The sequence below is a fragment of the Rattus rattus genome, chromosome X (genome assembly GCF_011064425.1).
Source record: "Rattus rattus isolate New Zealand chromosome X, Rrattus_CSIRO_v1, whole genome shotgun sequence".
In the NCBI taxonomy this organism is placed as follows: domain Eukaryota; kingdom Metazoa; phylum Chordata; class Mammalia; order Rodentia; family Muridae; genus Rattus; species Rattus rattus.
Window position 1 is genome coordinate 34,559,746 of NC_046172.1, and position 17,152 is coordinate 34,576,897.

General features: G+C 39.3%; 1 protein-coding gene across 1 annotated transcript in view; it reads right to left on the minus strand.

Annotated features, from left to right (window-relative positions):
* Nucleotides 1-17,152, minus strand: part of Ptchd1 (patched domain containing 1) — a 55,340-nt gene that overhangs the window by 16,458 nt on the left and 21,730 nt on the right. Inside the window, 2 exon segments of the mRNA XM_032889853.1 lie at nt 1,682-1,921; nt 1,924-2,344. Coding sequence (XP_032745744.1) covers nt 1,682-1,921; nt 1,924-2,344 — 661 coding nt within the window.

Here is a 17,152-nt window from a genome sequence, read left to right on the forward strand (position 1 = left end):
CAGTTCCCAAACAATTTATTATTCTTGTTTATCTTCTTCTTGCAAAAACAACAACAGAGACACTATTTTAAAATGAAAAGTTAAAAAAAAAAAGAATCCAAGTAGTCCAGCATGTGACTAATCATGAGCAACACATCTTAATTTAAACTTTGACTCAACTCTCCGAGGAAGTTACTAATACTCAGCTGTCCCCACTCTTTGAGGAACTGCCTTGGATTCCACAATCGACCTACAGTATCTTGGAGTCAGCTTAAAGGGAGAGATCGTGTTGCCTTCTCATCAGACTGGATGCAAAAGGTTAGTACAGCAGCTTCCTTCTCTACTGTTTCCAACACTGACAACTAAATTGATCCAGCAGATTCTCAGACTTCTTAGTGCCCTGCTTTGCATAAAAGCTACTGGCATATGTTTATTGACTGGGTCTCAAGTCCCACAAGTCACAAAGCATTGAAGGCAGAATGTAGCTCCACCAGCCCTGCTTAGCATTTAACTGTGTAATTCAGCTGAGATATCCTAAGAAAATTCTGGCTTTCTTTAACTGATAATCTAAAACATGGCACACAGCATACTAATAAAATAAACCATGATGATGTCCCAGTCAACAGCAACAACAACCACCTCACAACTGTCTTGTAACATTGGTATCTGGTTCCAAGTGACCTTTTAATTTCCCTAGAGAAATTGATGAGAAGTTGTGGCAGAAAGTAGGTGGATGGAAAACTACCTAACTTCATTGGAATGGTTGGCCACAGAACATTTACCACCTAGTGGCCTCAGACATGTTATCTTCAATAGCAGGCAGGGAGAGCAGCTAATGCTATGAATATTGTGACTTTTTTTTTAAGCATCATCTCTCTTGAGGAATCACTGCTGTTCTTCCCTAGTTAAAAACTTGGGAAAAACCCCATGGCCACTGAGATTAACATAAAATACTTTCCTACTGATATTTCATGGGAGACTCTCCAAGTTTTTGTTTACTTATCACACCCTTTTGTGTGGAGCTCACATCTACTTTAGTCATTAATAGTGAAACCAAGTAAGGTAGCCTAACCCACTTGCCCTTCCATTTGCAATTCCAAAACTCCCCAGGTTTTTCCAACTGCAGAAGGAAAGTGCTGAGGAGTTAGCTACACAGGGGAGCAGCCCTCAGTGAATTTACACAGGTCTTGAGTGTAAATATCACAGTTTCCTCACCCTTCACACTGGACCCTTCTGAGTGATCTATCCAGTCTTCTAAAAGTCTCCAGGGGAAGTGGAGAACCAACTAGCAATACCCTAACATACTCTGAGCTGTCTGCTTTCCTGTTTCTCCTCTACAATCCCATACTGGTACTACTAGAGTTCTCCTAAATAAACTACTTGGATATACATCCCCTACTTAGGTCTACTTTTGAGGGAATATATCCTAAGACAGTGGGAGACAGACAAAATTAATATCTGCCAATATCACTACAGAGCTACTAAATGTGGAAATACAACTGGAGCCAAAGGCTTTGGCTTTCTGACTTATGTACTAGGTTAGGTTGATCCTTGGTTGAACCAGTACTGGATAGAACTGGTTCCACACTTTCTTACTACAGTGAAACAAAATTCTCAAATGGCTGTCTGAGAAAAATAGTTGCTATCATCAACAAAAACCAAACAAATAATCAAACCAAGGAAAATGGAAGGCAGTACTTACCTAGCATGACGAAAGGGACTCCCAGGAAGGTGGAATTGTATTTTCCACCAGTAAGATTGATGATTCCAGCTGCAGTGAGAGTGGCTAGGCTTATGGTCACCAACCCAAGTAGGCCTAACCAGGGTTTGCTGCGGACACAGTCCTGCATAGAGCAACACAGAATGGCCATGGTGACTACAAGGATCAGACTGGTGACCAGGTAACGTTCTGACACACGGCTGGTCTTCTGGAAATCTTCCCCAGTGATGAGGATGTGTAAAATGGGTATATTTTGACTTTTGTTGTTGGATTTCTGAATAATTTGACAGTGTCGCAGAAGCTGGACTCCCATCTCTCAGCTACCATGTCATTGAGACTGTTGATTGATTGCAGATAGTAGGTGAGCTGAATGGCCTCCGCAGATTTCACCCGATCCTTGCTGTGCACAGTGACACCTCCAAGTTGGTGCCCATTATAGACAGCCCTTCCATCCTTTAAGTGAGTGATCGGATATGTGATAGCAAAATTGGTCCGATTGGTGGCCCGAGCATTCTTTAGCTCTTCCAGGACGTGTACTATGTCATCCACAATGCAAGTCTTATCATTATTCAGGACACATATGTGGGCAAATGTATAGTTAAAGCCAGGCCTTGGAACCTGGATCTTGGTTACAGCAGTGTGCAACTATGGGGAAGAAAAACAACAGTTAATTTTTTTTTAAAAAACTGGACAAGTAGATATTAATAAGTAATATTTTTGCTTGAAATGAAAAAATAATTCTTTTTGGGGAAAGGGAAAGTCACTGATTCCATTTTTAAGGCAAAGAGTTTAAATAAAATGTTTTGCCCATAGTCCACAAATGAGTAGGAGGGATGTAAGACATACATTGGATCAGTTATTTCACAGTGTGTGGCACCTAGGTTAAGCATCAAAGCAAATAGCTAGGAGAAATGAAACACTTAGGCCCATTTCAATCTGGAGAAATCAGACCTCTGTAGTACAACCTATAGACCTTCTTGGTGGGGGTTCAACAGTGCTAACAGCTTATCAATCTTATCTAATTACTCTCTACTGTAAAAGCCAAGGAGTTTACCCTGATAGCTGTGCTGGATAGTTTTATGTCAACTTGACATAAATAAGGGTTACCAGTGAGGGAAGAGTCCTCAACTGAGAGACTGACTCCATAAGATGGTACTGTAGGCAAGTCTGTAGGGCATTTTCTTAATTAGTGACTGATGTTGGGGCTCCCAGCACAATGTAGGTGGTACCATGCCTGGGTTGGTGGCCCAGGGTTCTATAAGAAAGCAGGCTGAGCAGGCCATAAGGAGCAAGCTAGTAAGCAGTATCTCTCCAAAGTCTGCATCAGCTCCAGCTCAAGATTCCAGGCCTACTTGAGTTACTATCCTTTTCTCTTGATGAACAGTGAAATTGAAGTATAAACTAAATAAACCTTCGTTACACCAAGTTGCTTTAGTCATGACGTTTCATCCCTGCAATAGTGAATCCTAACCTTTGTCTTCTCTGCTGTTCTTTGCATAGATGGGAAGTTCACTAAATGGTTAAGACTCTAGCTGATAGAAATTGAAATTGTACTAAGGGATAACAGTGGAACTCCTATACACTTTAAGGACTAGAGAGTTCTCAGTGGTAGAGTACTTTCCTACTTTGTGCAAGATGCTCTGTCTCTAACCCCAGTACTACAAGAATTATTCTACACACCTTGGCTATCGTCAGACTGTAATTGGGTCAGCAAAATTTACACTTGCCATCAAAGTGCACATGAGAAGATAATACCTACTTCTCCATACCAAGTAGAGTTCTAGGCATTGGCATAGATTAGCTGATCTAGAACTTACAACAGATCCCAAAGTCCATATGAACACTACCTTTATCTAGGTGTGACAGCTGAGACACTGAGAACTTAAAACATTTGTCCAAGATCACATGCATCGTAAAAGGAGGAATTGTGTTATGCCTAGCAATCTGAACAGGCCCTGTATGTTTAGGCTTTTATCATATATTCCTCTAGGTGCCAGAACTCCAATGAGGGTTCCTGCCAAGTGATTTCTGATTTGCTGCTTTTATTACCCTGCTGCTAAAACTCACATGTGTTTATAGAATCCAGTATCTGAAATGAGAAAATAGGTAATATGTTTGTAAAGGGGGGTAAGAGGTTTAAAAGAACTACTACCATGTACCAGGGGATCACACTTTACCTCCTCCCAACAATTCCATTTATAATGAGAATACCAAAGCTCATTAAAGGCTTGAAAATAGGGCTAATCGGTATCTTAGAAGGGTATCATCTTATTGTTTTAACTATAGCTATATAGGCCTCTAGTTAACTGTTTCAAATCTACAGCCAGTTATTATCATGGTAGCTTTGTCTTACCTCTATAAATGTGGCTGGTCTGCAAAATGAGGCCAGTGGGAGACATGTGTTGGGGTGTTAAATAAACAAGTGTATCTATGGCTGTGCCTAACAAAGAGTGAACTCTCCCACGAGTGTTGGTATGATCCTGCTATATCTTCTCTCAATCTGTTCTAATTGGGTTATTGGTTAAGACGTTTTGCTGTGCATGCGTGTGTCTAAGTGAGTGGGATAGTAGGCTTTTCTGAAAATGTCTGAGAAGCACCAGCTGTTAAAGTACTTTACTTAGCCCAGAGATGGAGTTGTTCATCCTAACTTCCAGTGTCCTCTTCCCCTACATCTCTTCATGAACACCAGCCTTTAGGTTCAGAAAATATGTTGCTGTATTATGTCTAGCTAAAATATTTTCATTATTTTCACATACACATACAGTCTTTCAGATATACCTAGGAGGCTATTTTTATAATTTAAACCATATGGTAAATTTTCATCTTAGCATTTTGAAATTAGTTGCCAGAAGAAAATGTCTTTCAGTGGTTTTTTTTTTTTTTCATCTTTTATTAACTTGGTATTCTTTTTAGCATTTCGATTGTTATTTCCTCAGTTTCCGCCAACATCCCCTAACCCCCTCCCCTTCCTTTTATGGGTGTTCCTCCCCATCCTCCCCATTACTGCCCTCTCGCCAACAATCACATTCACTAGGGGTTCAGTCTTGGCAGGACCAAGGGCTTCCCCTTCCACTGGTGCTCTTACGAGGCTACGTGTTTCAGTGGTTTTAAGTTTGCTAGTATCTCTCTCTCTCCACTCTTGTCTAAGCACAAGCTAGCAAGTCTTGATTAGTATCATTCCTAGACACCAAAAGTTTCCAAATTTAAAAGGTCATTTTGGAAGAAGAAAAAATAAAGAATGTAACGATGAGAGAATTTTGATAAGAGGTAAAGACTTTAGGGGAAAGAGTCAGAATAGACTAGGGGAGTGATATTGAAAGCATTTATATATGTAATATTTCATGCATTGTTTCTTCCCATATGCAGTGTAAAAAGCCTCTCTCAGAATGATTAGTAAAAATGTCAGGAGTAAAAGATTTCCAAAAAGATGGTATTAAGCCACATGATTGAACCCAATTACAGTAGGGGATGTTTTTCCATCCATTTTTTACAATGACCAGCCTTGCTTGTTAAGGAGGTATAAACCATTTAGCAATCTGCCAACTTTGCAGTTCTATTGCTAAGACATTTTGGACTACATATGGAAGGAGTCAGACAATATATTAACCATTGTTCTATCGGACAATTGCTGAAAGTCTTAGAAAATGGAAAGGAACCTTACTGAAGTTTGAAATGTAAGATTTCTTAATTTAGCAGTAGAGATGCTGTAAGACATAGTTGCCTTGAATTTCTGATGAGGTGGTGGATAGCACATGTGTCACTCTTGTTTCTTAGTAGTAGGGTGATACAGAGGTGATAAGAGTAGTAGGGTGCCAGGCCACCCACCTGGTATGGAGAATTGTAACTTGGAATAAAAGATGAGAAGACAGAATGGAAACTGAAAGTTAAAACTCCTCTTTGTGACTTTTAAAACAACTCGGGTCTTATCATTGTTTCTAATAAGTACATACCAATTATAAACACATCTCACCCTTGGACACTCACAGAGTCATGATCAGATATCTTGTAAATAATACTGAGATATATACATATATATGTGGCCTTAGGACGTTTTGATTTACTTTCCTGAAGGAGCCTCAATGAGAGAAGTAGAACCCTGACCTTCTAAGTTGTGGTAGAATGTATATTTGCAGGGTTTTGTGAAAGAGAAAAAGTCAAAGAAAAAGCTAAAGAATGGAAGCCATGGCTCAGCTCTTCTATAATACAAACAGCTGTGGGATCATGACAGGTAGCCTGGTTCCTGTTTGAGCTAAGGCTAGAAGCCTCAGAGACCCTGAAGGGATGGTAGGCGCTTCACCTGTTCCTGGGCACCAGGCCCCTGCCTAGCTGCAGCCTCCCATAGATTTGTGGCTATCAATCTCATAAAGTCAACACCCCAATCCCCTCCACAGTTAGGGAGGATAGGGACCCAGGTCACTTAGGCCCAAGACAGATTCCATTTTATCGAGGTGGCTAAAGGCCTGAGGGCTTAGCTATTAGTAAGCTTCCCTTCCCGGACACTCCTCCCTGAAAAGGTATTTAATCTTAGGCCTACCATGAGAAGTGGGGTATGGTTCTACACATCCATTTTCTGCCATGGCAATAAATGTCTTAAAACCATGTCTTTTCATAGGGATCTGCCGTGGGAAGCCATAGAGAAGGATTTCGCCTACAAAGCCTCCACCTAATCTCCAGTAGAAGGCCTCTCTCCGCTCCCAGCCATGACTGCAGCCAAACCAATCATCAAGCCTATAGCAGTCAAACCAAAGACTCTCCCTGAAGGACCAGCTAGAGATCCTCTTTTTCACCATAGGCCTGGGCTAGATCCTGCCCACAGGCCCCAGTACGTTCTCAGCTCTTCTGCAGCTTCCAGAGGCTCCTGGATGTCCAAGAGACTAAGAACCAGCCGACTCTGGCCTTGTCACAGGCCTGGGGATCCCCAAGCCATTTCCAGCTGTCCCGAGCCTCGTACTGTGCTTCTCCACCCCTGGAGCAGTGTCCTGGTGCTTCTCTTCAGCCCAACACCTATTTGCTGACTACATGGGGCAAGTGCAGTCAACTCCAGAGTCCTGTCTCCCTGAGCAACCCACACGAGTGTGGTAATAAATTAGTTTAGATGCTTTCAAAGAAGAAAAGGGAGAGAAAAATCAAGACAAATTAGTAGCCTTGACCCTTAACATAGTCTGAATCTGTCACATAGGTTAGTGGAAAATCTGTGTTTGTATGACCATTATACACCTAAGTATAGATGCCATTAAGCCAACAGATACTCAATAAGTATTCATAAAAAGTACTCATCAAATATACTGTGTTATTAGTAGTATAATTGTCATGGATTTAGTGCATATGCAAAATCACATGGAATACAGCACACAAAGCAATGAGAAGATTTTAACAATAAACATACCATGTGCTTTGTACTAGCAAAGCCCAAGCCTCTATAAATCTTAACAGGAAGTTGAACTTCATATTTAGACTTCAATATCACATGAAATTATGAACAAATAATAAAGAGGTGGGTTCAGAGTTCATACCTTTTCTAGTCTTCCTATAGTGTCTGAAGTGGCCAGATAAAGGTTTGCAGGCTTACTTACAATTTCTGTTTATCTAGTTAGAAGATGTATGGGCTTTCAGCATGGCTTCACTGCTTACCATAGGTATGCTGGAGAGCCTAGAAATGTCATTCTACTTCTTTAAATACAAGACTTCAGATAGCACAGTTTCAGTAATAAAAAGGGTGTTGACCTAGAGGATTCTATTTTTGTTGTTATAATTATTGTTATTGAACATAAATTCTTCTCTCATACAATACATACCGACCACAGTTTTCCTCTCTCACTGCTTCAAGCTCCCACCCTTGTATCCTCTCCTCAGACCCACTCCCTCTCTGCCTGGCTCCCGGAGACAGTAACCGAGCACAACAAAACAATGTCCAATAAGACAAGGCAAAAGCCTTCTTGCCTGGACAAGGACAAATCAACCCAATAAGAGGAAAGAGTCCCAAGAGCAAGCAAAAGAGTCAGAGATACACCTGTTCCCACTGTTAGGAGTCTCACAAAACATGAAGCCAATAGTCATAACACATGCAGAGGATCTGGTGTAGAACCCACCATTGTATTTATAATGTTATATTATTCTAAGATAAATGGTATCTGTAAACTGTACAATCAGATGTTAGGTGAGAGGAGGTTATCATTATAAATGACAATTTTAGATTTATTAGAGCTTCTTGAGGCACTATTTCCAACACTTTGTTGTTCCTTTTAAGGTAATGACAGATCTGAAACTAGATGAAATGCAGAAAGAAAACAGGGAAAGAAAATGGATATACTTAAAGGTTCTCTTCTCTGAGTGATTTTTCATTCCAAGGAAGCAGTGGCCTTTCTAATCCCCTTCTGCCAGAGCCTGGGACAAAGCCAGGATGGACTGCCGGTCACCACAGGCCAGTGTCTAATTTCCTTTCCGCTTTTCCTTGGCACACTTGCATTTTCCTCAGAAGACAGCAGGGACACCTTGTAGAGGAGGGTAGAGAAGGGATGTGGAAGGAACGGACTGTCTTCTCCTAACTGCTGGTTACCATAGGAAAAATACCTGTGCAATACAATATCTGATGCAATATATTTTATCTCTTTAGTTTATTTGGGGGGGGGGTGACGGTGTAAACGGGGTTAGGGAAGAGGACAGGATGTTGACACTGACCACACAGAGCCTTTATGTGCTTTGGGAACACCTTCAAACACAGCATCTCAACTATGAGGAAAGACCTGGAGGATATGTGTATTCTCTGGTCTCTGGCAGGATGTGGTTCAAGTTACCTCTTCATTGGGACTTTGCACAGCATCCCTTTCTTAGCTTCCTTCTTTTCCTTGTCCCCACCCCATTTTTTGCTGCTATAGAAGAGTAAGCTACACAGTCTTAAAAAAAGATGAAGAGGGATATTTGGGGTTTTTTTCCCCCTTGCCCTCAAATATTGCCTTCCACATTACACTAAATCACATTTGCTTAGAAATACTTTCAAGGGATAGGTTGCTTTTTACCCCCTATATGGCTTCTGCACTGAATCCCTCTAAATTTCAGATCTCATATTTCTACAAGTATTGTTCCTGTTACAGCTATTAAACAATAATCATTACCAAATCCCCACCCCATGTCCTCTGTACTGAAACCTTCAAAATTTAGGTCCTAATTAGGTTCGATATTATGCTTCTGTAGGTGAACAGATGGTAACTGGTAAGATATCCTTATCTAGGTCCCATAAAAACACCTTTAAGTGGATAGATAAGGTCTCAGCAGTTCATAAATTACACTAACTTACTTTGTGTTACGTTCTGTCTTTGCATGATCTCACTCTCACCCACTCTCTTTCCTCTTCTTTTAATAGCCACACATTACATCAGAACACCAGAAGTCCAAAGTTGGGGACTGTTACCGTGATTCATTTGTAGAGCAGCCAAAAGCAAGTTAGTCATCCCTTAATAAGTGAACAGAAATAATCATCTGCCTTTGAAACATTACATTTTTCAGAGGACACCAAATTTAAGCTGTGGATGAAGCCAAACAAGTAACTATCTAGTCACACATTTCCCTTTGCACATGCATGCCTGGAATCATGCATATCAAACTGTTTATTGCCTCTATCTACTGCCATGGCTATATAGATCTGGAAGAGTGCATCATTCCTCTTTTGATCCTTACTTACATGGGTAAATTACCAGACCTTGGGTGTTGTACTGAAAACCCGAACAACCCCGTTTTGTAGTTTCCCAAATAAGCTAAGTTTGTCTTCCATGACTTAGCTGGAAAAACAGATCTGCTTTCAATGTGAAGTTACTGAAGCTGCGATTTGAGAAACAAAGCAAACAAAAGTTGTCTTGTTGAAGGGGAAAAACAATTGCAGTATACTGTTGCAGCTTTTGCCTGATTTCACATTGATCTGGATAAGAAAGATAACATAACGTAATTATTTCCATAATCTGGGGGAAATTTTCACTTAGTTAATTAAAAAAGAATCCTGATATCTGAAAATTCCTAGAAATATGTGAAGTTAAACTTTCTAATCAGAGCTATTCGTTCCCTGATGACCTCACTTCACTTTCACGGCCAAGCTTATACGCTTGCTGAGCAAGTTCGTGGGTAATGAATCTTGTTTAATAGCTTAAACAGGAGCAATACTCATAGAAATAGGAGAATGCTGAACCTGGTTGGTCAAATGGCAAAGAAGTCAAATGTACAGTACTGGCGATGATTGTTTTAAGATTTAGGAAGAAGATCACAGCCAATCATGCAAGAGAAATAAAATCAAGAAGCCAAGGACATTTAGGTCTAGAGAATGTTGATCCGAGTAAGAAGAACAGTGCATTAGCAGTCAGATGTCTTCTGTTCCTGCTTTTCTGGCTATTTAAAATGAAGAAAATTGGACCCTGTTCCTGATTTTTCTGGCTATTTAAAATAAAGAAAATTGAACCTATAAAATATGCCAACTTCTGTAGGGTTTTCTGTCATTTTCAGAACAAAACCCCAAGTTCTAACTGGGAAGAACTCCATGGAGCTTTACCCTTGCTGACTTTCCTAGATTTGTATTTTGCTCTTCTCCTACTGCTTATTCTTGGGTCTCACTGGGATGAACTTCTGGGACTTACTAGGCGTGTGGGCTCCTTTCCTTCACTTCCCTTTAATCATAAGCCCTGATAACACATTCAGTTAAAAAAAATCACCATCAACACCTTATTTTAACTTCATTCTGGCACCAATTACACTATGCCATTGTCTCTTTCTTTCAAAATTCTGCTATCCCCAAGGGAATACAAATTCTGCCATGCTAGAGTACCTGTATGTTGGGTTTACTACTACACTGTCTTTTCTCAGAATGGTGCCTGGAACATGTACTGCATAGATTTGAAAAAATATATGTGCGTGCATGTGTGTGTGCATGTGTTATGTGTATGTGTGTGTTTGTGTGTGTGTGTGTGTTTGTGTGTGTGTGTGTGTGTGTGTGGGCATGCACGCGCATATATAATGGCTTGTGTGGAAGCCAGAGGTTAAGCTCAGGTGTTATTCCTCAGCAGTCTTCTGCCTATTTTTTGAGATAGGGTCTCACTGTATACCTTTGACTGGCCTGGAACTCAAAGATCTGCCTGACTCTTCCTCTTAAGTACTAGGATTAAAGGTCATCTTTTCTTTTCAAACAAAATCTATTGCTCGATGTCCTGTGGTATACCTTTAATTCTAGCACTCACTCAGGAGGCAGAGTCAGGCAGATCTCTGTTAATTAGTATGAGGCCAGTCTCCTCTACACAGTAAGTTCCAATATACCCAGAGGTATATAGAAATACTATGTCCTAAAACAAAACAAAACTCCCACAAACAAACAAAAGAATATGTCTCTCATTGATCTGTAGCACACTGAGTAATCTAGACTGGCTCAAAGAATTGAACCTGAGTCCATAGGAAAACTGTCTCTGCTCTTAACCATCTCTCCAGCACAGAAAATACAATTTCTAAGAAGGATATTAGTACTATATTCTAGGCCAAGCACCTTTTATTTATTATTACAATGACCCTTTAAGGGAAGGATTATCTCTGTTTCAAATAATGAAGCTGAATTAAATTAGATGCCTAACATTATTGTCTTTGGGTTCCCAGTGAAGCTTGTTTGGAGGTCAGAGCACTATGCCTGTAAGACATTTGGAAGATGATCCTGGATGGCACTAGGGAAAGGATTTAAACGTGAAGCTGGGCTTACAGCAATGAATACTTGTGATTCCTCTCTCCTGTCTTTCCCTCTCTATCTATCAAGTTTATGATAATTTGTTTGTAGGAAACAGTATAGTGGTACTAAGTCAGGATTTTAGGGAAAAGGCAGATATATTAGGAATGATTTTACACACCCATTCATGTAATTGTTCCTTTTCTTCCCCAAACAAAAGCAAAGATGAATACATTCTGAGCATGAGCCTCTGCATTGCAGCAACATTCATACTTTTGGTAGTTTTGGCTTATGGAAAAAGATCACACCACTATATAACCCACAACCATAAACTATTTAAAATTGCGAGTAACAAACTAAAATTAAAGTTTATGGAAAAAAAGTGCCTATATCAGATAAGTTCTTTGTCATGTTCCATTTATCCTTAAATGGGCATTAAGGATGAGAACAAGGAAAATATGGCTGATGACTTAACCAACTCTGACAACAGAATGCTCTACTACCAGATGACATGCAAACCCCTCTCCAGGGTCATGGACCTTGAGACTTAGGATGAATATCTGATGCAAAGCATAACAGATAATTATATGAGATAATACATTTTCTTCTAGAAATAATTTTTCTCTCAAGGTCCTCACATAAAGCTAATATTCTTAAAACTTAAAAGATTATCTTAGCTGTTGCTTTCATTTTTTGACCTGGCAGCAAATGGCCAAGGCTAAGATTATTTCTTGTGACTCAGCCTGCAAAAAGATTTAGCTTCTGAGATGTGTTGATATTGGCAGTATAGTGTCTTGTGGAAAAACATGCTACCTGGCTTCAAATTTCATTATTGGCATTGGTGCATATATGCTCGCTTCTTCATCTGTAAATGGGATGATGATGGTGATAAACCTGTTTCATTAGTATTTTAGAGAATAAATTAAAAATTAAATGTCATTTTCAACAGTTGCTGAAACACGAGAGTGATTCAGAAAATGTCTGAGAGCAAAAACAAAATGAACAAGCAGAATACTCCATCTGTATCTTGTATTTTACCTTGCTGCTACCGTTTTTCCCTTTAAATGAAAGGGAAAAACCTTCAGTTGCTCTTGATAAGAATATTCAATGAGATGAAATTTCTGTCAGTAGATTCTGGGGCAAGCAGAATTATTGACATGTATCAATATAAAAAGAGAATAATTGGACAGCATATGTTTGAAAGCTGGCACTTGGGGCTGGTGAGGTGGCTTAGCAATTCAGATCACTGGCTACTCTTTTAGAGGTTCCAGTCACAGCACCCTTATGGAAGCTTGTAATACTGGTCCCAGGGAATCTGATATCTTCTTTTGGCCTCTGTGGGCTCTGAGTATGTACATAGTGCACAGATGTCTATGTGTGCAAATTACTCATATGCATAAAGCATTAAAGAAAAATGAAGTTGATACTTGCTAATTGCAGCACAGGCTTACAGCCTAAAATGACCCATATACTTTATAATAGCTCTTTACTGAGATAACTGGGCACATAAACTAAAGAAATATAGATCAGCCATGAGAAAGTAGTCGATGTAAAGGAGGCAATGCAAAGGATACCAATTTCCTATTGTGAGAGTATAAAGAATGTTACATTTATTACCTCATTTAATTACCATACTGAAGAAGTAGAGACTATAATCTCCATTTGCAGGCAAGGAAACTATGTTTCAAGGAATGTAAGCAGCTTGCTCCATATCACAAATTTAGTAAGTAGACCAGCCCAGATTTAAATCTTAGGCTCAGAAGATTGACCCCTAACAGGAGTTTCTTTGGTCAAGTAGACTATCTCTGTCTCAGCTTTGAACATTTGGATATTGATTAATTTTGCTTCTGCATTGGACTGAATTATAGTTCAGCAGAGAATAGAGGGCACAGGCATAGCAAAGTCAAAGGGTCAAATATGACAAAACAGCCCATGAAATCCAGTCCCGTTTTGTCCTGCTTTGAATCCCAAAGCCTGTAAACCCTAAATATCCCAATATAGAGAAGATATAACTCCATTACCAGTGACAAGCATGTTCAACCAACCAGACAGAAGAAAATGTGTGGGAAAAGTGCATACTTCCAATATTCTAAGAAGCATCCTTTGCATCATGCTTGTTTTTTACTGATAAATCAGCTTGCCTCCATCTTAGGCATGAATGCCATCTAATAGTAAAGACAAAGTAGGTTTACTCTTATTTAAGATTAAGCTCTCCTCACATATAACATTAATTGCAAATGGTTCTACGTTGCCTGTTCCTGGAAACAGCAGCCATGCCTTTGTTTCAAAAAGTTATGATCACCTTGTTATAAGCACCTTGCAATCATGCCTTTGTTTGGGAAGGATATTATGACCAATTTGTTTTATATTTGTTCTGCTTTTTTGACCCCTACTTATTTGCCTGCCATATCCCCCTCCCCCACTGGAAGCCCACTACTCATGAAATGTAAAAATCCTATCCTTTTTATGTTCAGTGCAGACCTTTTGAACTCTAACTTCGGGTAAGTACATAAATAAAGCTACTCTAATCCTCACATCTATGTGATTAACACTGTACACAACATCTGGTCGGGGGTAAGAGGGCAGATAAAACAAACAAAGAAGAAAATTTTATTGGTAACAAAAGATAGCAGCTTTAGATTTTCTGCAAAACATGAGATGGAAGACATTTGGGAACTCAATTATCATACCACTAGTATATATGTGCTCTCTGAGGCAGGGATTTTGGTTTATTTAGTCCTGTATATCCTAGGCACTGAGAATAGTGCTGTACATACAAGAGCCCAGCAAAGATGCATTTATTCAACCTTCAGAGTTTGTTCTTTTTGGCCGACTGAAATTTCCTTCGGTGACAGTGTATAACACCTCATTTGTGCCCATAGGCTCTTACTGTGCCATATCATTTACATCTTCAATAAACAGATGAAATTAAAATTGATCCTATTGTTTACATTCTGGAGACAAAGGTTGGTCTCCTTAGATGTTCATTTGTTTGCTTTACCACTTTAGTTGTTTATAGCCACAGCATTGTCAGAAACCTAAAATAATGCATGTGATGCTATGCTACATGCAACAAAGGCCTTAAGGAAGGCAATTAGGAGAAAAAAATCCTTCCATCTCTAACCATATTCATCCTTTTTTCTATTGGTACTCCCTTTCAGCATAAGGCTGTGATGTGGGAGATTCAGCAGGTCTGTTTTCCTTGCTACTTCAGAGGTGGTGGGCATCCATAGAATATTAAGCTCCTTTCCTTGAGCATACCAGCAACTGTTGTAATTGACAAGTGACTATCATTGAGCTATCTCACTGATGGAAGGCCTTTTGAGGTTGTTTACCTAGCCAGGAAAGAAAAGTTGCTTTAATAGCCATAGACATCACTTTAAATTATTCTATCTTTGATGCTGACAATGTTTGCTGATTTTCAGGCTCACAGATGTGCCTTCTGTGATGGGTTACTGATACTAGACAGGTGGTCAGGAAGGATCTTTTTGCTTTCTTGAGAAGTAGAGGTCATGCAGATAATGTATCTCATACTTTGTCAGTTATTTCTAAGAGTCATTTATTCAACAGGTATTATGTGACTCTACTATGTTGGGCTCTAGATAAACCCTGGGGAGATAAAGGACATTATAGCTTAACTTATTCTTGAACTTGTTGACATGGGTAAACCACAAAGTGAAGTGCCATGTTGCTATGGCAGGAGAATCTAAAACGGTAAAGTGGAATACAAAGAATAGATTACTGCATTGGTATGTAGGGAAGGGTGAAGGACATATAAGTGTGCATGTGTACAAACAAGCATATGGTAGTGTGTTGCCTGTGTTGCCATACAATACAGAATTGGACAAGAAATAGGACAGATGAGGGAAGATATTTCCATTTATGAAGTAAAAAAAACAGTCTTAGCAACTTTGAGTAAATCTTAACTTCGATAATGTGAGCATAGTGTACAGTTCTACCTTTCCAGAACATTCAGGAAAAAAAAGATGCATGACATACTCACAAGATATGTGTGGATTTCTAAGAAAACAGAGGTCTGAGGTATTAAGGTAAGAATTCTTGGAGGAAGTAAAATGCAAATTACAGTACAGTATGTGATAGAGTTCATCAGAGGCTTGGCCAGAGATTTAGAACTTTTGAGAGGAGCATAGCAGGTGGGAATTGTGATAATAAAGTTTGCATAAAAATGGTTTCTTGTTTTTTTACTTTGTTCTTCCTATTTTGTATTAAAGAGTAGCAGGGGATTAAAGAAAATCAAACTATTGGTTAAACCATAGTGGAAAATTAAAAAGCCAAGAAATGACCATGGGATCTTATCTGTTGAAGTTGAAAGATAAACTTTTACTGAAGACAACTGGATGTCAAGGAAAGGTCCTAAATAGGGACTAGCTGATCAGAAAAGTTTCCTGGCAGATTACTATGCCCAAAACATGGTATTTGGATTGTGAAAAGCTGGAGCCTTGAGACAAAGTATGAAACACTAGTGCAGGATCTACTGCACTACCGAAAGGTTGGAACCCTAATGATCATACCGGCTTGAAGATGGTGGAGGAATGTCCGTGTGATTTTACAACCTAGATAGCTTATGCCAGGAAGTAATCTAGGTAATAAAAATGGAAAATACCTTTCAGGCCCAACGTATTGATGAACTATTTTGGCTCCATTTCTTCAGTTTATGTCTTAACAGGGCCACCAATCAGAGATTTACAACTGTGCACATTTATTTGGTGTGGTCCTTAAATTTTCTGTATGCACACTCCCAAAAGGCAGACAGACATAGATCACACAAGCACAGAAATCCCTGGCCAATTGTTTAAATTTATTTGGTATCAGATGTATTTGGCACCATGTTTAAATCTTCTAGTCCTTATCACTTGAGAGCACACCTGCCCAACTTCAGATGCCAGCACATACACTCTTCTTTGTAAAAGAGCCAACATTGCCATCTGCTTGGCAAGCCAGAAGTGCTGGGAAATTAACATTCTTTGGGAGCAGTCTTCAACCAATGGCAGATGGGAGTTGATGTTGTAAAATCTAGCTCCCTTTCCATGGGTAGGATCATGCTGTGGTAGGCTTTAAATTTGCTTCCCAGAGCTTTCCTAGTGTTATGATCCAGATGCCTGCAGCACTTCACTCACCTGCTGAATTACCCACCCTTTTAGGCTTTGCCTCTTTTCTGGCTTACTTCTTTGTTCCACATCTAGTTATCCTTCAAATAAAGTGTCTATCTGATTTCTTGTTTTAGGATTGGTTTGTAGGGAAACATAAACTCAAACAATGTTCACTAATGCATAATGCCTTTGGAATGTGCTTTTCAGTGTCCTGAATACACTAAACTATTTCAAAACCACCGCCCCCATGTCTTGGATATTCAAATATGGTTATGTAGTAAAGATACTCATCACTGAGAATAAAGTTAGAATCACATGAGAGTCTCTTCATGCCCAATCTTTCCACATTTCCCCATGATGATACACATAGTAAGTATGCAATTCATATTTCTTCAAGTAGTCTTGAGAAGTTTATATATATATATATATGTATATATATATATATATATATGTGTGTGTGTGTGTGTGTGTGTGTGTGTGTGTGTATCACAATGCTACTAATTACATGTCTTATTCCTCTTTAGGGGAATAGCTCTACTATATTTCTTGAAAGATCAAAGTTAAGAATATGGTAGTTCTAGTATAGATGGCAAGGCTGTATTGTAACTTCTCAAGAAGGACTTAGGTCTGCATCCTACCAGGAAGTGAAAACTATAG